We start from the raw sequence: 25766 nt of genomic DNA, 5'->3' as shown, positions 1-25766 counted from the left end.
TTCGAGCGGTTGGAGCGTTACGGTGTCGTCTTGAACGTGGACAAGTGTGTTTTTGGGCAGTCAGAGGTGACATTTCTTGGCCATAAGATTTCTGCTGAAGGCTCTCTTCCTTTGTCCGAGAAGGTGGACGCTATCTTGCAGCTACCCCGACCAACTACGATCAAAGAATTACGTCGTTTTTTGGGGATGCTCAATTTTTATCGACGACACCTTCCTCACGCTGCGGAGCTGCAGGAACCTTTGACGGCGGCATTATCGGGCCCTAAAGTAAATAGCAAGTCTCTGATACAGTGGACAGAGGACATGTGTTCTGCGTTTGAGGCAACAAAGAGGAGCATGGCCGACGCGGCGCTTCTCGCACACCCACGGCTCGACGCGCCATTAGCAATTGTTGTAGATGCGAGCCAGACGGCGATCGGTGCCGCGTTACAACAATGGTCCGACAACGCATGGCAGCCACTGGCGTATTATTCCCACAAGCTTTCGCCTGCACAGACAAAATGGAGCACATATGACCGTGAGCTCCTGGCAGTATACCAGGCAGTGAAATATTTTCGCCCCCAGGTGGAAGCGCGAACTTTCACGATATATACAGACCACAAGCCACTCACGTTCGCCTTCCGTCGGAATAGTGTCAACTGCTCTCCCCGTCAATTTCGTCACCTTGAGTTCGTGGCCCAGTTTACTACCGACATTAGACATATTTCTGGGATCGACAACATTGCTGCGGATTGCCTTTCACGGATCAGCAGTGTTTCCAGTACCATAGACTTTCCTGCACTGGCACAGGCACAGAGAGACGACGAAGAACTCCTTGCCTATGTCAAAGACACGGCTTCCGCAGTGCAACTGAAACTTGTTGATGTTCCGGGGGAAGATACACAGCTATACTGCGACGTTTCTCGCGGCCGACCTCGTCCCTTTCTGACGCCGGCTTTTAGAAGACAAGCCTTTGATATAGTACATGGATTGTGCCATCCCGGGGTACGCCCGACATTCCGCCTAGTATCGCAACGTTTTGTGTGGCCAGGCATGCAAAAAGACTGCCGCGAGTGGGTCCAATCTTGTCTTCAGTGCCAACGCTGCAAGATTAACCGCCATGTACACGCACCGATCGGCGATTTTCCGGATACCACCGCCCGCTTTGCCCACGTTCATTTAGATGTAGTCGGACCACTTCCACCTTCGAACGGGCAAAGATATCTGTTTACAATGATCGACCGTTTTACACGTTGGCCGGAAGCAGTGCCGGTGGATAATATCACAGCAGACACATTAGCTTCCGCTTTTGCAATGACTTGGTTGGCAAGATTTGGATGCCCACTACATATTACCACTGACCGCGGACGGCAATTTGAATCAGACCTGTTCTCACAGCTGGCCAAGTTTTGTGGTTACACCCACCATAAGACCACAAGTTATCACCCAGCAAGCAACGGAATGATCGAACGCTGGCACCGTTGTTTGAAGGCCACGCTGATGTGCCACGAAGAAACCTGGACAACCGCACTACCGGTGGTCTTGTTAGGCTTACGGACGACTTTCAAACCAGACCTGGGGTCGTCAGCGGCAGAACTGGTTTATGGAGAAACACTGCGCCTTCCTGGTGACTTTGTAGACGCTGATGCCACAGAGACAGTGTCTACTGGCCAGCCGGATTTCTTGCGACGATTGAGGGACCATGTATCAAAGATTCGCCCTCCGAAAGCCACACGTCATGGCAAGCCGCCCACTTTCGTGCACCAGGACCTGGAACAATGTCGTCACGTCATGCTCCGCACTGAGGGCGTCAAACCGCCTCTACAAGCTCCTTATTCTGGTCCATATGAAGTGCTACGGCGCGGTGCCCACACCATGGATATCCTAGTGAACGGCAAAGCTACGAATGTCGCGTTGAATCGGGTTAAACCTGCGTATGTTTTTCCTGACACCCCACTAGCGGCACCTCGTCGCAGGCATTCACCTACCGCTGTTCCAGACACTGACGCCACATCTCCGGCGCCGGCTCTTCAACATCCGCCGCCCAATGCAGCACAACATCCACCTCCTGACGTTGTTCCTCCTCCTCCTCCGACGAGGACGACCCGTTCTGGACGTCGGGTGCACTTTCCGGCGCGGTATCTCGACGCCGACGCTCCGCTTCCGCCCGGGGGGCTGATGTAGCGACGCTGCAGCGCGCTAATTCAAGCTCGCCGTGTGTGTGTGTGCTGTGCGCGTGTGTCAGTGCAGTGGTGCTGTAGCAATTACTCTACGCGACGTTGGTGTAGTTCCGCGCCCAGCCTCTAGAGGCGCTGTGTTTTCTATCTTTTATATATGTTCGGTTTATTGTTATTATTCCTTGTTTTATTGAGTTATTAGTAGTTCCTTGCCTCCTGACTTGTGTGGACGAGTACTGTTTCCTCTCCTAATTACGGAAGTTTTCCGAGGATTAAGGACACTCTGCTTAGGCCGGAAGCAAATTTTATAGCTCCGATCTGTCCATACATGCCGGGCGTCGCAAGATACGCGTTCGCAATAAAGTTATTGATACTCAACTGAAGGTCTTCATTCTTCCGAATCACGTTAAGCAAAGGTCGGACAGCCACCAGTTTAGCTGTACCCGACACTAACATAACAACTACACCACTGATTTTACCATGTAACAAATGGGGATCAGTGTCATCTGTTTGAAAATCAAGCTGAAAAAGAAAATTTAAAAACTTCTTGTTTTAGCATGAAGGAACCTGCTTGAGCTTGTATAGTGACATCTCAAGCTTTCAGACTACAGGATACTTTGTGACAATACCACCCCCTCAGATAGTTGCCATGTAGAAATGCAGTGCAAATGTGAACTGTATCATCTCTAGATCTTAATATGTGACAGTTCCCAGGAAAATTCTTAAAGAGTCGTACTGTATAACTAGTGAGAAGGTATCTGTATAGTTGACATACTCATGTTTGAAGCTTTTCACACAAAGCAATCTTGCCTTTGGCATCAGATAGGACTTTGAAAGATCCACTTTGAGCCAATAACTTGCTGACTACTGGTTTTAGGAACAATCTTCCAAGTTTTGTTCTCCTCATCAGATTCCAGTTCCTTTGCACATTGTGATTCTTGAATATTTTGAGTTAGGAACAGAAACTGCTCCCCTGAAACTATTAGACACATAATATTTGATGAAATCAGCTTCACATATTTCTCACTTAAAATTTCTAGACACAGAACATTCCCTTGAGAACGATGTAAACATGTGCAAAGGAATAAAAGACTGTGTGCTGGTCAGAAGCAGCAAAGATAGTAAAACATCAGGCATATGAAAACATTATATCAGCACAACAGGGTATACTACACAACACTTCCACTCTTGTTTGTTGGTTTTAAAGACTCAATCAATGATGATTTACAATTAGCCTGAAACTTTTCTTCTGACAGTGCTTTTGTAAACCGGGTGCCAGTTGATCTTCTGGCTTAACACAAGAAACAAGAACAGTACCATAATTTATTTTTTCACGAACGTAATGGGAGTTTATATTGATATGTTTAATCCTTTTGTGATGTTCATTGTTTCTCATTAATAGTAATGCACTTTGGTTGTCAACAAGAAATGTTGTAGGTTGCCCCATGTTAACTCCAAGCTCTTTTAACAGTGTACAAAGCCAGTTGATTTCAGTAGCTGTATCAGATGCTGCAACAAACACATTTTTGCCTACAAGATGTCCATGTAACGTGTCCACTGGTCAGTGCCTGTTGTTGAATAGCGAGTATCAATATCTCCAGCAAAATCAGCATCTAAATGCATATGAAGTTTAAGCTTATTACTATAGTGTTCAATTCTGTTGTCTGTTGTACCTTGAAGATATTTTAGGATTTGTTTAACACCAATTCAATGCTCAGGCCCAGAGTTGTTAAGAAACTGACTGACTTAACTTGGCAGAAAAATATCAGGTCATGTCACTGTGTCAGCAAACGTCAGTCTACCTACAGCCTCATGAAATAGAACATTTTCCATAGATTTCTTGTCTTCATTCACTAGGCACTATCCTAAACTCAACAGTAATCTTATTCTGCAATCAGTAGATGTTGCATAGGGCCTGCAACTGTTCATGTTGAATTTTTCTGAGGATGACTAATGTAGCCTTCTTCATAGATAAACAGTTCTTTACTTTCATGGTCTTACTTGATTTCCAATCCCACAGAGTAACTGGGATTGTCAGCCACAATTTCAAAACACATTTTGAATTATTCAAGTATTTTATTTGTAATTTCTGTTGCTTTACTCATAATTAGTCCAGCATCAACGAAAATAACCAAAAATCCTTCTTGGTCGTCAGCTTGAGCACAAAATACTCGGTTATCTGAATGAAGCTGTTTGAAATCAAAACATTTAAAAAAAATTGAAAAAATTTTTGATTCCAGCATTGAGGAAACTGCTTCAGCCAAAAAATCCTTTTATTTAATTTTTGTACTAAATTTGCATTTTCACTAATGAAGCCTTCAGGATGTTTCATGAATATCTTCTTGCAAATCACCATTGAGAAAATAAGTTTTCATATAAAATTGCTTCATGTCCATATCGTGCACTCCTGCCAAAGCCAAAAGAATGTGAATTGATCCATACCAAACAGCAGGTGAATAGGTTTCTCCATAATCAAGTCCATTTTTCTGAGAATATCCTTTTGCACATAATCTAGCTTTATACCTCATTAAGCTACCACTTATTTTACGTTTAATTTTGTAAAACCACTTACAACCAACAGTGTGGCAGTCTGGAGATAGACACACTAAAACCCAGGTATTATTTAGATCCAATGAAGATATTTCATCTCTCATTGCTTCACATCACTTTTCAGAGCCTCCATGCCATTGCCTCCCTGAAAGTTTGCTCATGATCAATAATTGCAAACCAAATAATTTCAGAAATGAACAGGAGTGCAAAACTCATCATGATGCCTGAAGTTTCTTCCCTGTTTGAGAAGCCTAATCAGTAACATAGGCTTCATGGTCTTGCACAAATTCCTCTTTGTTTTCAACAGGTTGTTGAAATTCATGTCAGGAAACTGTATTCATATATAATGTTGTTGACCTTGAGTTCTGTAGGATATCCTGTGGCATTTTAATTGAAAATAACGTCTTGTGACACAGTTGTCTTCCTTGTTACAGGATCGTACAGCCTATAATTGTTACTGTAACCAACCAGTACCTTCTTCTTTGAGTTACTTGGAAATTTAGATCGAAATTGTTTGCCAGTATGCATAAAGCATTCAGCACCAAATCTTCTCATATGCTTTAATGCTCATTTCTTCCTAAACCATTTCTCATAAGGCATCTCCACTGACAAAACCGTTTGTATGAATTTCTAGTGGGGCAATTGGTTTCTCCCACCATCTTTACATCTAATTATGGCCTCCGTTTGGCCACTGGTGCCTTTTACACTAGCTTGGTTTAGAGTCTGTTTGCTTAACTACCACTGTCCTACCACTGTGACTTTCTCTTCACCAGGTATGCATGCCGTTTGCCATGCTTGGCCAGCCATCCTACGCCACCTCCTTCGATGACTCCTTTGATCGCCAGGATGGGGTGCGTCCCTCTTCTCTGTTACCTCCTGGGGTCTGCTTTTGGCTGTTGCTCTGGTGGCTTAACTTGACACTGATTGCAACTTTCCTGGTGGACGTGAACCCTTCACCAACTTGGCTTTGTGCAGCGGCCCATGTTCACCTTGGCCTTCATTTGCTTCCTAAGAGCCTACTCCAGCCTCGCTCAGTCACCTTCAGTTTCATGACCTTCACATGGAACTTTGCAATAGTACCTTTGTGTACACTGATGATTCTCGGATTGCCCATGGTGTCGAGTGTGTCTTCATCATTGGCACTGACATTTTTCGGTTTCAGCTTCCAGTACACTGTTCAGTATTTACAGCAGAGTCCTTTGCCCTGTATCAGGCCACAGAGTACATCCAGCGACACAGGCTTTTAAATTGTGTCCTCTGCTCAGACACTCTCAGTGCCTTCAAAGTCTCTGTGGACTGTACACTGCTCATCCCTTAGTGCAACGGATACAGGAAAACTGTCACTTGCTCACTCTATATAGAGCCACTGCGATGTTTATGTGGGTTCTTGGTCATGTGGGTCTGCCAGGAAACGAGGCTGCTGGCACTGCTGCCAAGGCTGCAGTCCTCGTACCTCACCCCACTAGTTCCTATATTCCCACTGATGATCTCTGTGATGCTGTCTGTCAGGAGGTGGTGTCACTTTGGCATCACCATTGGTCCTCCCTTCGTGGTAAGCTCCACATTATTAAGCCTCTCCCAGCGGCTTGGACGACCTCCTCTCTGCCCTCCTGCAATGAGGAAGTCATTTTAACTAGATTGCATACTGGGCACTGCATTTTTACCCATTGCCTTTTGTGAAGTGGTGCTCCCCCACCTCTTTGTGTACATTATGCCCATGTTTTAACTGTCTGCCATTTCCTACTAGAATGCCCATTTTTTAACTGTTTATGTTCCTACTTGGGTTTGCCATCTGAGTTATTGGCTGTTTTAGTGAACAGCACATGGGCTGTCAACCAGGATTTTACTTTTTATCCTTCATAGCAATATGGCAAAGGCCATTTAATTTTTAGTTCTGAACCTCCGTTTCTCCGTAATGTATTTTATAGACCTTTCTCCATGTCCATGTTTTTAGCTGTCTTCTCTTACATCTATTGGGACTGACATGTAGTCGTTTTTTAACTCCTCTCTGTCTTCGTGTTCTATAGTTTTGACTTGGGCTCATATGACCCCAGTTGTTTCTGTGCCGTAAAACAAAACAAAACAATCCAATCATAAGGCACCTCATCACAATTAGGCTTACATGTACAGTGATTTAATGTACAGACTTCTGTACTGCCAACTCTGTCCAAAGAGTATTTGGAAGATCAGAATCGATAAGCATTGTTCAAGCACTTTCCACTATAGATCTGATTTCAGATTTAGATGTACCATTCTGCTCTGATGTATATGGTGAACCAGTTTCATGGATGATACCAGGCTTCTTGAAATGGTTATGAAGCTTATAATTAACCAAGTCTGTTCCATTTACAGTACTAATAACTGAAAGCTTAATCCTTGCTTGCCTTTCCCCTAACTGTTGAAACCCTGAGAACATAGAAGCAACATCACTTGGTCTTGAGAAAATATACAAACCTATATGAAGTACAGTCATCTTCAAATACAACAAAATAGTTGGTTCCACCTAGTGATGTGTGTGATATCTCTCCACATACATCAGCATGAATAAATTCTTCTGGAGCACAGGCTCGAGTCTGAAATCTTGATCTAAATCCCTTCCTATGCAGTTTATATCATATTGACATGTTTCACAGAAAACCTTAAAAGCTTACATAAGGCATTTGATTTTATTTCTGGAATCAAACCACAGTTGGGCACTTTCTTTAAGTTTTCGGAATTGACATCTCCCAACCTCTTGTGCAATAAGTCAGATGATGCACAATTTCTTGTTCCACGTTGTCCATCCAAAATAACATCCCATAACACTGATTTTCAGCTTTTACACCACTTGCCCCAAGCCCCTCACCAAGTACATTGATATTATTGTTTGTTAAATATGACTTCCAAACCAGTTACATACAATGTATTGTCCAGTGTACGAGGTTCCCTTACACCATTTACTAGTGCATTCAACTTGACTGAACCAATACCTTCAGCACACACATTTGAATTATCTCTTATGTGAACAGGAACTTCAAACTTCCCTAGTGGTTTAAGCATTAAAAACCATTCCTTGTGTGACATCATGTGTTTTGATGTAGTGCTATCAGCAAGTCAAACATTTTCACAATTAGTAGCTAAAATGTTCCTAATTTCTTCACTCAGAACTTGATGTTTAGGTTCTTGATTTTCACTTGACAGTTTCATCAGTCTTTCCTTGCACTCAGCCTTATAATGGCAATAATAGCACTCAACATTCTTCTTATTCACAGAACTTTTGCTTAAATTGCTGAAGCTTTTCCTTCTGTGATTACCATTAACAGCAGCAAATGCAGTCGTCATTTCATCAGTCTGCGGCAAATGTTGCTCCTCTGTCAGTAACGTTGCTGTTAAATTATCAGAAGTCTGCCTCTTTTCATCACACGAGTCCCACCTTGTAACAAAGGAACCATAGTTTGCCGGAAGCCCACCTAAAACTTTGGCAGTCTTGTCTGTATCTCCCAATGGTTCACAAACATCTGCAAGTGACTGTGCTAATGTTTTAACTTTACTAATATGACAAAGACATTGTATCAGCACAGTAAGCCATGCTAGGCAATACCTGTAAATGGTAGAGATATTGTAGCCATGTCAATTGTATTTGACTAGGTTGCTCTTCTGTTAGCTGTTGTGCTGCTCTTATATATCAGTTTGTGGAGGCTCTGTCTCTTCCTGTACTTGTCATGTCCCAATGTGAGCTTGCTTATCACAATCCATGAATTCTCGTTCGTCATCATAAGTGATCTCCAGGCATATGTCATCAACTTCTTGTGTTGCTGGTGTTGTGCTGCTACTAATTGAATGTGACATCTCAGGATCCATATATAAACTTTCTGATTTGTGGGGTAAAAAACTTTTGTCAGTTCTCCTTGGTACTCAACAAATATAACTTTTTGGGCTCTGGCATTGTGACAACAGTTTTTAGATTGTCTCTCTTGGATCTGCCACAGCTATACTGCAAGGTTTCTGAGAAGCTGTTTCATGTCGCAATTAATGCACTCAGTAGTATTGTTCACAGACAGTGTTTTGATTCTTTGACCAAACTTGTTTAATGCTAGAGTGTTAAATTCATGCAACTGATCAGTATTATTTGATTTGTTTCTGAGAAAATAAATGATCGTGTATCTAGTTGCATTTTTTAATGTGACAAAGACTTTGCACCCCTAACTGATTCAAGTGACATAGAACTGCAATTGTACAAAAGCATAAATTCACAAGTGTTTGAAGAACAAATTATGTCTTAGGTGTTGAAGTGAAATCTAGCTGACAGGGTTATATTAAGGCCTTCAACAATCGCCTTGACCAACATATGCTGAAGTGTCAATCTTATTGACGTGCATCAGTTTTTCATACCACTGTTTCAGGTTATACATTGCAACAATTACTTCATCACTTGCTCAAATGGATTTCATAATGAAAAACAATCTATAAATAGTTTTTCCTTGCTGCACAGCTTCTGCCGCAGTATCATTGTTGTGCAGTAATATAACTTGATCTTCTTCAAAAAATGCAGAGATTTTCTCTGAAGTACATATTCTGACACTAAACAAGTACCTCACTCCATTTATCATCAACTTATTTGTTGACAATTTTAGTTCCCATTCAGGTGATTTCACATTCTTTATTATTGTTGAGTGATACACGTTCTGTTACAGACCAAAACTACGAGAAAAATACCCATTGAAATATCAAGTGACATAACGTACCACTATCCATCAACCATACGTCTGATTGTATTCGAGTCGTTTCACACAAGTTTCACATGACATTTTGGCGACAGGACATATTTTACCTGTTGAGACAATAAGTGTACTGTCATATACGTCTTTGACACATTTATGTTTCGCCACACATCACTTTTTCTTCCAGCAGTCCTGAGCAAAATGACCACACTTTTTGCTGTAAGAATACTCAAATTTTTTGCTCTTGCTAACAGTTGATTTTATGAGACTAAATTGACTTTTTATTTTGCTTGGTGATCACCAGTGCCAAAAACTTACCGAATTTATCATTCATGACCAATTGGTACTCTACTGTAATAAGCATTCCGTCAGTATTTCCACATTTTGTTGATCAGTTGGTATGCTATTTTAAATGCATTGTAACTTAAAGTCAATGATATGTTGATTTGCATCATTGTCGCTACGTCTGATACACTTTCTCAAACATTTTGGAGCTGCAATGGCAGATTTTGGACTTTAGCTATATGCATAATGACCAAATCATTTGTACCTATCTGATGGACATGAAAATGCTACATTAATGTTAACTTACTTGTTTCTGATTGTTAGTTTTGAACAAAACTCAACTTGTTCCAGAATGCATATGTTATTTCACAAGCTAATAGTTTTTACAATTGATCTTTGTCTAATGATGTGGAAATTAGGAACATAACCTGGGCATTGTCTTATCCATGCTTTCACGGCCACATCAGTTTTAGTGGTTGTACTCATGTTCCAATCGCAACATGAAAATTCCATAGGCCTTGAGAACTGCCATGTTCTGGTATGTCCAGGCTTGATCATTATTCTCACTTAATGTTGCAATACACCTCCCACAAAATTTCTTCAGCCATTGTAGATTATTTTTTTGTTAAAGCACATCACAAGCAGGGTAACAATATTTTGCCTAGTAACTACAACTGACAGTGTTTTTCTGAGTAACTTCTCGTGCTACCACTTGTCCAGTTCTCTCAGGTAAAGCACACACTGGGTCCATGACCCAGTGTGTGTTTCTTCTATAGATCATGCCATGTAGGAAGGCAGAGAGTCACAAGTAAGTTTGGAGGGGATGAGGTTTCTGTAGCGCAGTGGCAGTGTGTGAGCAACCCATGTCCACTTTGCCAGTGTGTGTTGCTGCGCACAACAGTCAGGTGCATTTACCTGCGAACATGGTATTATACATTCATATCTATGAGAAGAAAATAAATTTTAAAACCAATTTGAATCAACTGTCTACATGAGAGATGTGCTGCTCCACAGCTTGCGTGTGATGCTGGAAGGCAAGAACAGCTGACACAACTTTATGAATATGTCAAAATGCATTTTTTCTCAAAAAGAGAATTGTATAAAGCTAAGGTCATCGAAACTGGCTACAATATTTATCATCAAACACCAACCAAAATCATTATTAATTTTGTGTGTGTGTGTGTGTGTGTGTGTGTGTGTGTGTGTGTGTAAGTAAATCATTATTAATTTGTGTGTGTGTGTGTGTGTGTGTGTGTGTGTGTGTGTGTGTGTGTTTGCCTGCAGTTACGTGTAAATCACTGTACACAAAATAAAATTACTGGTAGCAAAGACTCGGGCAAAAGACTATCCTGTAAATGGTCAGTGTGTTGAGTGAGAGACCACATTTATGATAAATGGAAGAAGCAAACAACTAATCATCTTCTTAGAATAAGTCAAGGGAATGCTTCATGATAACATTGAGAACCACTGATATCTCAACAGGTAATCTCTCTGTCGTTTTCCAGTTTGTGCCTTAAAAATGACAGGGTTTACCTGTCAAGATATCAGAGTTTTTGATTACTTTCATTCTTACAAGTCATTAGAGCATAATGCATGCTGGGAAAAGCTAAAATTTCACCATTATCTAGCTCCTTCTCCTTGGGCAACAAGTTAAAAATTGTAGTTATAACATTCAAAAGTGAATGCCTGCATACTCCTTAGGGTGAAAATTACCAATCAGTAAATGATACAAAATTCTCATGTACTATTAAATTGCTGTGTTGACAAACAAAAACATTTTTTAATTCATGAGTCATTAAAACCAAGATTTATTATTACCTTACCTTGTACCAATGTCTAAGTCGTAATACAATCATGACTGCTGTCTGAGTCCATATCTGAACTTATGATTACAAATTTGTGATGATAGGTTCAAGGTTATATCGATGGTAGACAATGAAAACCTTGTAACTCTATTTTGTTAAATTTTACAGGATAAGCAAACATGATTTCTTAAAAAATATAGAAAGTGATAGACGTAACATTGCTACATGAGTAATTACATAGTAGAATCCTAGTTATTGACAAATTAGAAAATCCCACACACTTTCAAATCTCTCTTTGATAAAGAACCTACTAGTTTCTGGAATTAAGAGATTTTCACAGACAGATGGAGTTAAGAGGTTTTCATTGCCTGCCACCAACATCTGCCTTCACCTCCTTATCAAAGACCTCTTCCAAAAGCAATGCAGCATGCAGTGTACAATCTGCCCATGCTGAAGGGAAGATGCTGTCTATTACTTCATGCTCAAGCATTTATTATCTGCGTTGTCTTGTTTTTTTCCACCACATAATTTTTAACTAGTGCCCAAATTAATCCAACCCGATTATACTGAGAGTGGTATGGGTTAAACACAAAATTGTGTAACTCCATTCATGTGAAAAAAAAGAAGAAGAAAGAAAACAACAAAGTTCGTACATGTTGCCGAACAACTCGTCTAAATTAACGAGTTGCAAGAGTTTGACGCAAGCCTGATTTATACTGTGCAGAGCAGTTTTATATTTTAAGCCAGAGCACAATACCTGCTTTTCTGGTGTTTGTACTTTGTTTTCTGTCTGTAACAGCATTGACCATTACAGTAACCAACTTCAGAGCAAGATATGGCAAGAACTATTTAGTGAACCAGTTCTTGAAATTGACAGCATTCATTTCCACATGTTAATCGCTGCTCTCTCTCTCTCTCTCTCTCTCTCTCTCTCTCTCTCTCTCTCTCTCCCCCCCCTCCCTCTCCCCCCCTCCCTCTCCCCCCCTCGCCCTTCCCCCTGTCTCCCACTCTCCCCCCTCCTTCCCTCCCACCTAAATACAAGTTTTATCTCAAGAACAAAACTAAAAGAAGATCCGTAATGCTTAATAATTCCCGAGAACTTTTTCCTGTGAGGACCTTAAAACCACCACACATGATTTTGATTCACCCATGTCTCACCAAGGTAATGTGCTGTTGAATGACTCCTTCTCTTATTATGTGCATTGTTCCAAGGAATGTGGTTTGTGCTATCACCTTTTCATTGAAAACTTTCTCCCATCTTTCCTTTTTACATAGTTGAAACCAAGGCCTTTTAAAATTCATTGTACTGATGAAGTGCTTGCTTTGAAGGCAATTTTCTCATACTTAACTGTAACAAGTTTTTGTGATCATACATACCAAATAAGGAGTGCCTTAAAGCACTCTTCTCAAAACCATTCATTTGTGTTATAGCTTTCGGGCAACATGAAATCAATATTTTCTGGTGTTTCCACAGCTATTCTCTGTACAGTTCATTCTTGTATCTTCAAAAGTTGACCAAAATGTCAACAGTAGGAGTCCTGCTTTCAGATTCACATTTTAAAAAGCTATAAACACAGTAAATAAAACTTCCTGGCAGATTAAAACTGTGTGCCGGACCAAGACGCGAACTCGGGACCTTTGCCTTTCGTGGGCAAGTGCTCTACCAACTGAGCTATCCAAGCACGACTCACGCACCGTCCTCGCAGCTTTACTTGTGCCAGTATCTCGTCTCCTACCTTCCGAACTTTACAGAAGCTCTCCTGCGAACCATGCAGAACTAGCACTCCTGAAAGAGAGGATATTGCGGAGACATGGCTTAGCCACAATTGGAAGGACAGATTCAGCATATAGAAAATGGTCGTTACCAAACTGGTCTACAAGCAGGTGGATCATCCATTTGTTGGGCATGCAGCCCAACATGATGTGCTTCAGTTCAGTGACTGCATTACAGTGGTGCTATACAGATTCTTCCCCCCCCCCCCCCCCCCCCCCCCGCCACTGCCACCACCACCACCACCACCACCACCACCAGCAGCAGCTGCCACAGCCTTCCTGAATTGTGCATGTGGGAATTGTTGCACTACAACATTTTATCCTTGATTCCCATAACCCCTCTGACCTCCCTACCCCTACTCCAATACATACACCTTCCAACGCACCTACAGGTCCTTTCATCTAATCTGCTTCTCTCCTCTATCCTCCTATCCTGCTTCTCTCCTCTATCCTGCTTCTCTCCTCTATCCTGCTTCTCTCCTCTATCCTGCTTCTCTCCTCTATCCTGCTTCTCTCCTCTGTACTGCTTCTCTCCTCTGTCCTGCTTCTCTCCTCTGTCCTGCTTCTCTCCTCTGTCCTGCTTCTCTCCTCTGTCCTGCTTCTCTCCTCTGTCCTGCTTCTCTCCTCTGACCTGCTTCTCTCCTCTGACCTGCTTCTCTCCTCTGTCCTGCTTCTCTCCTCTGTCCTGCTTCTCTCCTCTGTCCTGCTTCTCTCCTCTGTCCTGCTTCTCTCCTCTGTCCTGCTTCTCTCCTCTGTCCTGCTTCTCTCCTCTGTCCTGATTCTCTCCTCTATCCTGCTTCCTTCCTCTATCCTGCTTCCTTCCTCTATCCTGCTTCCTTCCTCTATCCTGCTTCCTTCCTCTATCCTGCTTCCCTCCTCTATCCTGCTTCCCTCCTCTATCCTGCTTCCCTCCTCTATCCTGCTTCCCTCCTCTATCCTGCTTCCCTCCTCTATCCTGCTTCCCTCCTCTATCCTGCTTCCCTCCTCTATCCTGCTTCTCTCCTCTCCTCTCCCTACCACCACACAACTTCACTGTGCTGCACCTAGCAGCCCTACCCTGTCCCCACCATATCTATGCACACTTCCACAGGCAACATGAGCATCTCCCCCACCTGTACTCTGCTATGCCTTGCCCTTGCTACCCCATGCCCACTCCTTACCCCAACTCTGCTGTGCCTCCCCCTCTCCACCCCATGCCCCTTCCTTAACCCTACTACCCACCCCCAGCTGAACTGCTGCTCACATCAAACATAGCCACGCCCTTGTGTCCGGAGACATTGGCCATGTATATGTGAGCTGTTGTGGTGTGAATGCTTGAGAGTTCTACTTTGGAAGAAGGACTTCATCCAAAAGCTGAAAATGTTCCTGGGTATGCCTCACAATGCAATATCTGATTTTGGAATTTCTGCCTGATCATGATGTAATCCAGCTGGAATCTTTAAGTGTTTCTGCACCTTTTACATGTACACTTCCTCCTCCTGTGATTCTTGAACAGAGTATTCATTATTACAACTATTTATTCACAACTGATACAAAAGAGTATGTTTGCACCTGTTACTGTCCTTCAAAGTAGTCACCAGCATTGTGTAGAACCAGTTGCCAGCGATATGGAAGGTGTAGTATACCGTTAGCAGAGCCTTTTCTGTTGATGATGCAAATGGAACAGTCTAAAGTTATGGTGATTCTCGTGTACGACTGTGATGGTGTTATCCTAACGCATTATTTTTCTCCAGGCATACTGTCAATGCACAGTATTACTGTTTGTTTTTGGAGAATCACCTGCAACCAGCTTTGCAAAAGAAGCAGCGACACTTTCTGCACAACCCACCCGTCATTTTGCATGACAATGCGCGGGCACATATAGCACAAGCTGTGGCTGCTCTGTTCAGTCGATGGGACTGGGAAGTACTGTACAATCCACCTTACTCAGCGGACTTAACTCCTTGTGACTTTGATTTGATTCTGAAGATGAAGGAACCACTTCATGGCATTCGCTTCAGTACTGTTCCAGAAATTCAAGAGGCAGTAGACCGCTCCATTCGCACCATCAACAGAACAGGCTCTGCTAACGGTATACCACACCTTCCACATCACTGGCAATGGGTTCTACACAATGCTGGTAACTACTTTGAAGGACAGTAACAGGTGCAAACATGTAACTCTTTTGTATCGATTGTGAATAAATAGTTGCCACTATTTAAGTTCCAACCCTCACATATTCCTTGTGATCTGTACCTACTTTTCACTTCACTTCCATGATGAAAGCAATATTGCAAATAAAGCAAGAAAACACTGCTGACCATCACAGTTGCCATTAATACTAAAGAAAATTGAGGAGGAGGAGGAGGAGGAGGAGAAGGAGAAGAATAAGAAGAAGAAATTAGCAAAAGCTCTCTGTTCTATGATGATGGAGTAAGTCATTCATCTGAACACTTCGCTGATAACCAAAGAACAAACTGTGTGTCAAAAGTTGGCAGAATGAGATGTAATGTTTCATTTTCAACAAGGAGAAAAATTGTATTATGAATTTCTCCGCAGTTCACAGAAATAGAAGATGCCACAAATGGCAAAAATGTTTGATCTTGTAATTGTTGACTGATTAAATTTTTAGCAAACAAGAAAAAAATTTTACTTTGTCGTCCCACGCACCATACCCCGTCCCAATGATGTCAATTGCAATAATTATAGAATATCTTAACTAGAACTGTCATCTGAAAATGAACTGATTCGAAACAGGTGATAGTACTGACACACAATATTTAATAGTGACTTGTGGCTGTTTTACTTTCAGTAAGAATCAGCTTGTATCAGCACACAGCCCGTGTATCATTACAATATTTTTTGATGTCGTAAGAGGTGTGTTGTCATTAATTTGGCAACAGGTACCATAAATAGCTCCTCTTCTCCTATAATTTACTTCGTGATCCGCGCTCTCTGTTCATGAAGTTCCTCCTTCTTTATTAAAAAAAAAAAGTTAAGTGGTCCAGGGAAGCCATTTAGACTGGCAGTCTTATACAGTGAAAAGTGAAATCTGATGAACAATACTCAATCAATAGTCAAAAACTGCAAGCTTGCTATAAGAAGTAGATATTTCAGAAAAAAAGTATACAATCACCAGAGTTTATAGCAGTTTTAGTAACACATGACAGACCTTCCACAGCTTCTGTAAACCCTACAAATGAAACATTTATTTTCAAAAGTAAGTGGATTCTAGAGATATTTAAATTATAAATAGCAATTTTATGATTATTAATATTATTTTAAATCATGGTGTTTGAAGTTCATGAGGAAGTAGTAAAACATTTACCCACTTTTTAAACTTATTATTTATTTTACTTGTAGCCAGATACTACAATTTTTCAGATGGTTATAATTAGTAAACAAACTAGTAATTTAATGAACTTGGGAAAATAGTGATGAAGGCATTAAAGCAATAAAAATTAAAATCTTATCAGAGATATCATCTTATCTAGTCAACCAGTAGAATAACAGGTAGTTATGAGTTTACTCTGAGACTAAACTGAAGCCATGGATCCACATACATTGGACTGTGTGTCTTTTTTTTTCTGTACCATTTAGTTGCATAAGTGTGAAAAAAATAAGTGTACACATCTAGTTCCAAGTCCATAGATTTAGTTTACAATAATTGCTTCTCTTTTGTTGATAGATACATTGACCCTTTCGACATCCCTGAAGTATCTCTTCCATCAAGGGATCTATAGTATATGACGAATGAATGAAGGAGAAATATTTATACCTAAGAGATGAAGATTTAGTAAAGCCTTACTGCACTATTATTTTAGCTGTAGATGATTGCATGTCTTTTAGTTTATTTTATGCTTACAGGAAGTCATTTGTTTGATCACTTATGAACTTCCTCATTGCTGGTCATAAGAAAACTCATTCTATTTTACTTTTAGGTGAAAACAATGACAAGGCCAAAAGTAGTTCGTGAAATGGTGCCTGGACGAGTGTTACTGATTTCTCACAAAGAACACGTCAATAAGTTAGCACTTCTGCTATCTTTCTCATCAGACTACAGACGCTCTTTATATAAAGTACTTGTACTCTGTGATTCTATATCACAAAACAGTTCTGGAGAGATACGATTGGAGGTGAGTTTAATGTTTGTTTCTTGCCCTGTAATTTTTGCCAGATTGCATAATTCGAAACTGGAGGTGTTTCAGTTATATGTTGGACATAAATTTCTTTATTCATCATCTAAGGTTTATGTACAGAACTTAAAAACTTGTGTGATATATAAATATGTTTTTGGTTCTTTTGGAAGAATTATCAAGTTATTAAAAATACAAAGAAAAAGTAAGAACATCATTTAATTCAAGTTTTAGTTCTATTGACTTTTCAAGATCATTGTAGTGTAAAAGAACTGAATGAGTCATAATTAAAATGAGATTAGCTTGCATAAAGGACATTTTCCTACCTCATTCCAAGTTAAATTTCTTTTGTATCTGGTGTGCACTAATAGTGCTATGTTGCAATGTGAAAGTTGCTATCTGGTCTTCCAATTGCTAAATTATCAAATATTATGTTATTGGTTTTCTTTTGGTTATGGAGTAACAATGATATAAATGTAAAGCAATTACTTTGTATAAGTAGTATCTAGTATTTTTTCACAGATCAAAACTCATATAAATGGATAAATTGTTGATTACTTATTTAAAGGAAAATTTACTTAAGAAATTTGTTTTAATTCATAATGAGACAGATGAGCTGGCTAGTATCTAATTTTAGCAGAAGCAGCTCTCAACACAGGCTATAGAAACACATCAGAATGAATAAAAAATAGTATTCTCAGCTTTTGAACCATGTGTTTCTTCTCCATTGCAAAGAGAAAATTATTGTGTGAAGTCGTAGATGAGCAGCAGGTAACTAAATATCCAGATAAGGACTCACAAAATATTAAGAGGGAAGGAGATAGAGATCAGTTACTGTTTACTTCCCATCTGCCCAGTGACCTTTGTCTGTCTGTATGTACTTCTTTCCTTGTTTGACACCTCTATCTTATAGTTATAAATTTTGCCTCCCTATTGCCTTATAGCTATCAGTTTCTGAATAATCATTCTCCTTCCAATCACACACCAACTACATCTACATTTTCTCTCCTGAAGAAAAAGCCAAATGCTACGGTGGTAATTTTTATTTATTGTGCACACAGTATTTCAGTAATACAGTTTACTAAATGCAAAAGCCAGTGCACATTTTCCTTGATTCTCTAGCATGTCTCAGGGCCATCAGCTGCCACTTTAAAGGTCAAAACTTAATTTTATGTCAGTAATAACAAATGAATTATTGCAGTATCATACTAAAACTTTTTATCACAATCGTTTTACTTCCTGGTTGACAGAGCTTAACCTCATTTAAAATTACTGTGTTCAGAGATGAAACTCATTTTGCGACTTTTTACTTTCTCCCTTTTCACCACTTTGTCATGGTGTGAATTCACGTGGGAACTACTGAATGTTGAATCACATAAGACAGGCAACCCACTGTAAGACAATATGCAACACAAGTGAAAAGAAATTTGTATTATGATAAAAAAATGGAAATGTAGCAATCAAACAATGGAAAGTCCAGTCTGGAATAACAAGAAAATGAAAAGGATAAATTTCTACTTACCACATAGAGGAGGAGTTTGGCCAAAAGCTCATTTTGTAAGAGTCTTTTTGTTGTGCCTGTTTCCAACTCAAGACGTCGTCTTTACAATGAATAGTAAATGTTTCATAATGTTGTAGAACTTTTACTTATTCAATACAAAGCTGTCATCTAACATAAAGTGCAAAACTGGTAATCCATACCATTTTGAAAGAAAATTATAAACAGACCTCTTTAGCCACTCCTTCAACAAATTACTTTATCATCTAGGTTCGAAGATTAAAAATCACTGTTAGGTAAGTAGCAACTGTTAATTTTTTGTAAACATGTCTCTGTTCTCACAATTTTCTTTGAAAAATAGCAATACAGGCAAGTAAATGTTAAGCTAACAGTTGGATATAAAAAAAGCAGTTTAATTAAATAATTAAGGAAGCAACAGTCTTTTTCTCAAAAACTGTGGCTTTTCTTCTGATTTACTATTTTACATTTAGCTAGCATAAGCACAAATTGTGTAGAGTTGTATAGTAGTAGTTCCTTAGTAATATAATGTATAGATTAATTTCTACAAACTATTTATCTGTTGTTAAAGTATACCTTGACTTGCACCACATCCCTGGAAGGTCTCCATCTTGGTGGAATCTATGGAATATAATGGATGGGTGTATAAATGAGTGATGAATTGATCAGTTAGGTAGTTTTAAAATCTACCTGCACAAATTATTTCACAATAAAGGGGAAAAGATAAAACATACCATCAAAATCATAACAGTGAAAAAATGTTCATATGAGTGAATTCCACACATAACAACTGAAATCTGTTGTTTCATGTGAGAAAAAATTGCACAGTTACTGCTTATGAATAGATTTTTTTAAAGCGATAGCTGAACATAAAACAGTGTCATGATATACTGTCTGCAACAATTTTTTTTCACATATTGATTCATATTATAAAACTGTTTCTCAAATTTTATGCTGAGACTTAGCTGTTGTGTTATGTATTGCATCAATAGTTGGGGACAGCACCCCAGGTATGATATGTAACTACTTTGGCACTAATATTGTATTGGTATAGTGGCTGGGACATCACATTTGATACCTGTCCTCATAGTGTCAGATGACATCTGTATTATGCAGAGTAATAGTTGCACAAATGTAAATCATTTCAAACCTCTCACAATGGGGAAATGAGCAAAGAAAGCTCAGTTCCAGTACCATAACTGAAGATGTGCATTCTGATGAGCATCATCTATCTAGAAAAACAAATTTATATACATATCTGAAATTCCACAGAAGCGACTTCATTGAGTAATCATTAACGTCGCTCAGAATTTAACTAACTGGTAACAGGTAAATTGTTATGTGATATGTATGGACATAGTATTGGCACACGCCTATTTACATTGTCAAGCAATGGATGGAATCTTCTTAGTTTGTCAACTGAGTGGCAACGTTGTTTTGAACCAGCTTTTCAGTGGATTTCCTGCTCTTCATCTTCTGGCAGAGTCACTTTGCTGAAGATGAAGAGTAAGAAACTTATTGAAATGTCAGTTCACCTCAAGGTGATAAGCAGCTGAATCATTGAGATGTTGCTTCAAGATGGTAATGCCACCTGATTGATAACCCAAGATTTTATCAGTGAAGTTCATTGAGAAAGCCTACATTCCCGTAGGACCATAGGAAATAGTGTACACACTGAGGTTATTGTTGTCTGAACTTATTGTGTGGAGGAAGTTGGCTGCTTGTGACAGCAACTGCTTGCTCTATAGATGTGTGCTCTTTAGCATCATCAGCATCTCTTGTCAGAAATTCTCAAGTTCACCAAAGGTGGGAGCACAATTCATAGCTTTCAAGAAAAACAACATTATGGGCTGTAAACCTTAAAATAATGACAGTAAAAAATAATGGCTTTTGTAAGTACAGTGACTGCATGCTATTTCTGTATCTTTCTGTTGACTGTATTGGTAGTTGTATCTCCTGAAGGTAAATAATGGGCAGCCAATCAGACTGAGGGACTGTTCTCTGCATTGAGAGAAAGCTACATAAACTTTTCTTCCTCTTCTAAGCGCTTCTCAGTCTCTCTATTCATCTCTGAGCTATAATGTTTCTCACCTCTTTTGTGTGTCTATTCCATTACCTTTGTGACATGTACCAGAGAAACTCACCAAGACTAGTGTGGACCTCATACTTCCTTGCAAATGCAAAGTATCTGTTTTATTGTCTGTACTGGGCATATGCCATTGTTCCAATCCCAGTGTAGTACCCTTGTGATGTCAGCCTCTTCTTGAATCTATGCTCTGAAAGCTTCAACTATCACACTTTAGTGTGACCTTCATTTGTTTAATGGCAGTCCTGTTCCCAAGAATTCTCCATATCCAACATTATTTCACTGTCTTTCTCCCTGTTCCTCCAAATTATATGCTAAAAGTACTGATTCATATACCATTTCATTCACATTACATTATCTGTGTTTGTTGTGGCTTGTAAAACACAATAAACTAAGTATTTGCACCAGAGATATCATATCATTACTTTTAAATTAACTGATTAGTTCTCTCATTTTTTAAGGTGAGGAATGAAGATAAAAGTCGGAAGGAACCTCCAGAAAAACCTGAAATTTGGTATCGTATGATGGGCTTGATTGGAGGGGGTACAAGTGTTTTTGTACCAGATGGAGTTGGTGGTCATGCAGTACTTGCAATTGGACCAGCTGACATTCTCGAAATTTCTGATAAAACTGTCAGGATTAACGCTGAACGTGTAATTCAGGATTGGGATAAACGGCAACTACCAAGATTTAGGTGTGTGAGTATTGTATTGTATTGTATTGTATTGTATATTTATTGGTCCTGTGAATCATACACCTTACAGGGGTACATAATGATATAGGACAAATCAAATAATTTGCAATAAAGTTTAATAGAAAAACTGTTGTATGGTTTTCAGTATATAGCAATATAACTCTAACAAATAGGAATAACGTTTCACAAATACACAAATTTTACACGCACACATTTCATACTTTCGGCCTTGATTATACAGACACACACATATATGTAATAGCCCACATATAATACACAGATAAATCTACATGTACACCTTTCTTATTTTGGCCTTAATTGTATAAACTATTTAAATTTTTCACATATTTACATTGTAGATAAAAATTCATCCACACCATAGTAGCAATTCTGTAGCAAGTAGTCACTCACTGTAGTTTTGAATTTATGCATGCCAGTTATTGACTTAATTTTTTTAGGTAGTTTGTTATACAGTTTTCTTCCTGCATACAAGGGTCCTTTTTGTTGTAGTTTTGTATGTGAAAACTGCATATGTAAACTGATTATTCCTTGTGTTGTATGAATGGATATTTTGGTTTTTTGGAGCAATCTTGCTATTTTCATCTACGATTTTCCTTATAAACATTATTGTTTCTAGGATATATAGACATGGTAATGGAAGAATATGAAGCTTTTTAAACGAGGGTTTGCATGAAGATAGAGGTTCTGACCCTTCCATGGCTCTTGTAATTTTTTTTTTTTTTTTTGTACAATAGAACAGCTTTTGCTGGGTGGTGAATTTCCCCAGCAAATTAAACCATATCTTAGTAGTGATTCTTCTTGGGCATAGTACACATTTTTTATGGCTTGCATTGATGTGCATCCAGCAAGAATTTTTATACTATAACAAATTGTTTTTTTATTTTACTACATAGGTGTTGTGTGTGTTTGTGCCATCTTAGGTCATCTTGGATCCAAACTGCCAAAAATTTGGTGCTGTTTACAATTTCAAGTCTTTCGCCTAAAAGTTCTATGGTTGCAGTTAAAGGCTGTTTATTCTGCATGTGTGTAGATGCATAGTGTTCGTTTTGTGTGTGTTTATTATTAAGTTGTTCATTGCGAAACATTCTGATACATGTGAAGTGCTCTTTTTTATTTCATTTTGGAGCTCTTCTGGGGTCTTTCCTTTGATAACTGTATTTGTGTCATCGGCATATTTAATGTACTTATAGTTAGGGCTGGATGGTTCCAAGTCATTTACAAACAGCAAGAACAAGATTGGTCCCAGTACGGAACCCTGAGGCACACCGTATTTAACACACTGTTTTTCTGATTGATAGGAAGTTAAATTTTTTCCTCTTTTGTACAAGACTTCAACTATTTGGTGTCTGTTTTGTAGATATGACTTTACCCACTCATAGGCTGGACCTCTGACACCAACATTTTCTAAGCAAGAGACCATGGTTAATGATGTCAAATGCTTTTGAAAGATCTAGGAATATTGCTGCTATGTGTTCATTTTTATATTATGCATTTAAAGCTTCATTTAAGAAATCGATAATAGCTGTCTCAGTGGATTTACATTTTCAGAAACCATGCTGTGTAGCTGAGAAAAGTTTATTTTTTTCAATGAAATCTAAGAGTCTTTTATAAAAGATTTTTTCAATTATTTTAGAAAAAACAGATAGTAGAGAGACTGGCCTATAATTTGTTATATCTATTTTTTTTCACCCTTTTTGTATAATGGCTTCACTTTAGCTATTTTTAACCTTTCTGGGAAGATTCCCTGAGAAAGTGAACTATTGCATATGTCTGCCATGAGCCTAACTACTAAGGGTGCACATTTTTTAATGATATGGCCTGGTATGTTGTCAATACCAAAGGAAAATTTTGATTTTAGCTCCCCTATTGTTTTTAGCATTTCCAGTTCATCTGTTGGGTATAGGAAGAGAGACTTTTTACTAGGGATAGTTTTAATCTGATTTGCAATGACAGCATATTGAAAGTTTTGCTTCACCAGAATCTCAGCTGCCTCAGAGAAATATGAGTTAAAATTATTTGCTATCAATCACCTGACTTCGTTTCTGCTTCAGATTGCATTTTTAAACTATGACAATAGTGTGTTACGCTATAATGTACTATAAATGACAAAAAGTTGTATCTCAGTTCTTTTCACAAGACCAAGTACCATGAAAACTTGTAGATTACAATTTAAAAGCAATAAAATTTTGAATAAGACAACAGTAATAAGGGTTTCATCTTTATTTTTTGGAGGAAGTGTGATAGTACTGAAAATGTGGTCTAATAAAGCATATACAATACGTAATTGTTACGCCATGGTAAAACAGTGGTAACAAAAAAACTGATAAACTGATCTGTACTTGAGTCTATTCAAATAATTATACCCAGGAAGAAAATTCCTGTTCTTGGTTAGTTGGGATTGTCTTAGGTTCTTCACTGACATTACTTTGCCTGTGCCCATAATTTGAAAAAAATGCCTTTTTCTAATCATTTCAATGACTTACACCCTTTATTGCACTGAGGTGTCTAGAAGCCAATGGAAGTAAGTGCAGTTTTCCAGATTTATGAAGTTAGTACAGCATTGAATGGATTACAATTTTCAAATCTCATCTGTTGAGAGAATGAAGAAATGTGTTGAGAATCCAGCAAGTGCTGAGATCCAATAACAGAAAAAAGTACAAAGTCTAATTACTTGTACTACTTGTTCACCAAAGGAGATAAATGCATAACCCAGTTGCCCCCTACATTGCTACTCTCAGAAAGTGTGCTGAAATTTGAAAGTGGTTAATATGGATGTTGAGATGGATTCTGAACTTAAAACATATTAAGAGGTACATTTTTCAAGCGAAAGTTTTTGAAAATAACAAGAAATAATTTTAGGGTTCCAGAATTTCCTGCAAACATTACTTCCAGGTCTGAAGACAGTTATAAATGTGGGAGGCAAAACAAAACCCACCTTGCTGTATAGCTGGCTATGCTTGTGAACAGTACAGTGACTGAAACAGTTAACCATAAGAACTTGCTGAGTGGACACCCTTTTTATGAGTGAGATCAGGGTTTCTGGATCATTGAGAACACACAACATCATTGTTAGTGGTAAATGTGTAGCAGAACACAATCAGCAGATAGTTGCAAAAGCTTTCAATTGGTTTACTGCCACAAGAAGGGAACAGACAGATTCAAAACAGTCCCTGAAACATTGCATTAAGGTTACAGAGAAAGGCATACACAGCATCTTTTTAAGAAAGAATGACCAATAAGACTGTTTTGTAACTAACAAGTGAACACGATCCTGGATGTTTGAGAACAAGTTGTAAGTGCACATTCATTGAAGAAGCATAGACTAGTTGTACTTCCTGTGGAATGGCCTTGAAGACACCTTAAGTTGAAGATAAAGCACTTGAAATAAAAGAACATTATTGATTTACTGTCCTTCATACTACTGATTTTTCATCCATTCCACAGAAGTCATCCACACAAAAAGAACCAAAATGGTCACCCATGTCATTAACAGACCCAGCAAGCAGACTATGGTGGAGAACAATGTACACTTATAAGACAAGACTCTGCAAATCAGAAGGATAGGTGCTGAACATGTATAAAGTTGTGGACTTTTACAATAAATTTTTATTGTCCTATGAAGAAAGTGCAAAAAGATGGGAATTTAAGGAGATGGGACCTGGGTAAACTGACTAAACCAGAGGTTGTACAGAGTTTCAGGGAGAGCACACAATTGACAGGAATGGGGAAAAGAAATACAGTAGAAGAAGAATGGGTAGCTCTGAGGGATGAAGTAGTGAAGGCAGCAGAGGATCAAGTAGGTAAAAAGATGAGGGCTAGTAGAAATCCTTGGGTAACAGAAGATATATTGAATTTAATTGATGAAAGGAGAAAATATAAAAATGCTGTAAATGAAACAGGCAAAAAGGAATACAAACGTCTCAAAAAATGAGAATGACAGGAAATGCAAAATGGCTAAGCAGGGATGGCTAGAGGACAAATATAAGGATGTAGAGGCTTATCTCACTAGGGGCAAGATAGATACTGCCTACAGGGAAATTAAAGAGACCTTTGGAGAAAAGAGAG

General features: G+C 39.0%; 1 protein-coding gene across 1 annotated transcript in view; it reads left to right on the top strand.

Moving 5' to 3' along the window:
* The window catches only part of LOC126187481 (helicase SKI2W), a 166213-nt gene that overhangs the window by 78219 nt on the left and 62228 nt on the right, over positions 1–25766 (top strand). The window contains exons 13-14 of the mRNA XM_049928587.1: positions 17190–17384; positions 21448–21680. Coding sequence (XP_049784544.1) covers positions 17190–17384; positions 21448–21680 — 428 coding nt within the window. The remainder of the gene's footprint in view (positions 1–17189; positions 17385–21447; positions 21681–25766) is intronic.

This window comes from Schistocerca cancellata, chromosome 5 (assembly GCF_023864275.1).
Source record: "Schistocerca cancellata isolate TAMUIC-IGC-003103 chromosome 5, iqSchCanc2.1, whole genome shotgun sequence".
Taxonomy (NCBI): domain Eukaryota; kingdom Metazoa; phylum Arthropoda; class Insecta; order Orthoptera; family Acrididae; genus Schistocerca; species Schistocerca cancellata.
Note: the sequence above shows the minus strand (reverse complement) of the source record. Positions and strands in the feature narration are given on the sequence as shown.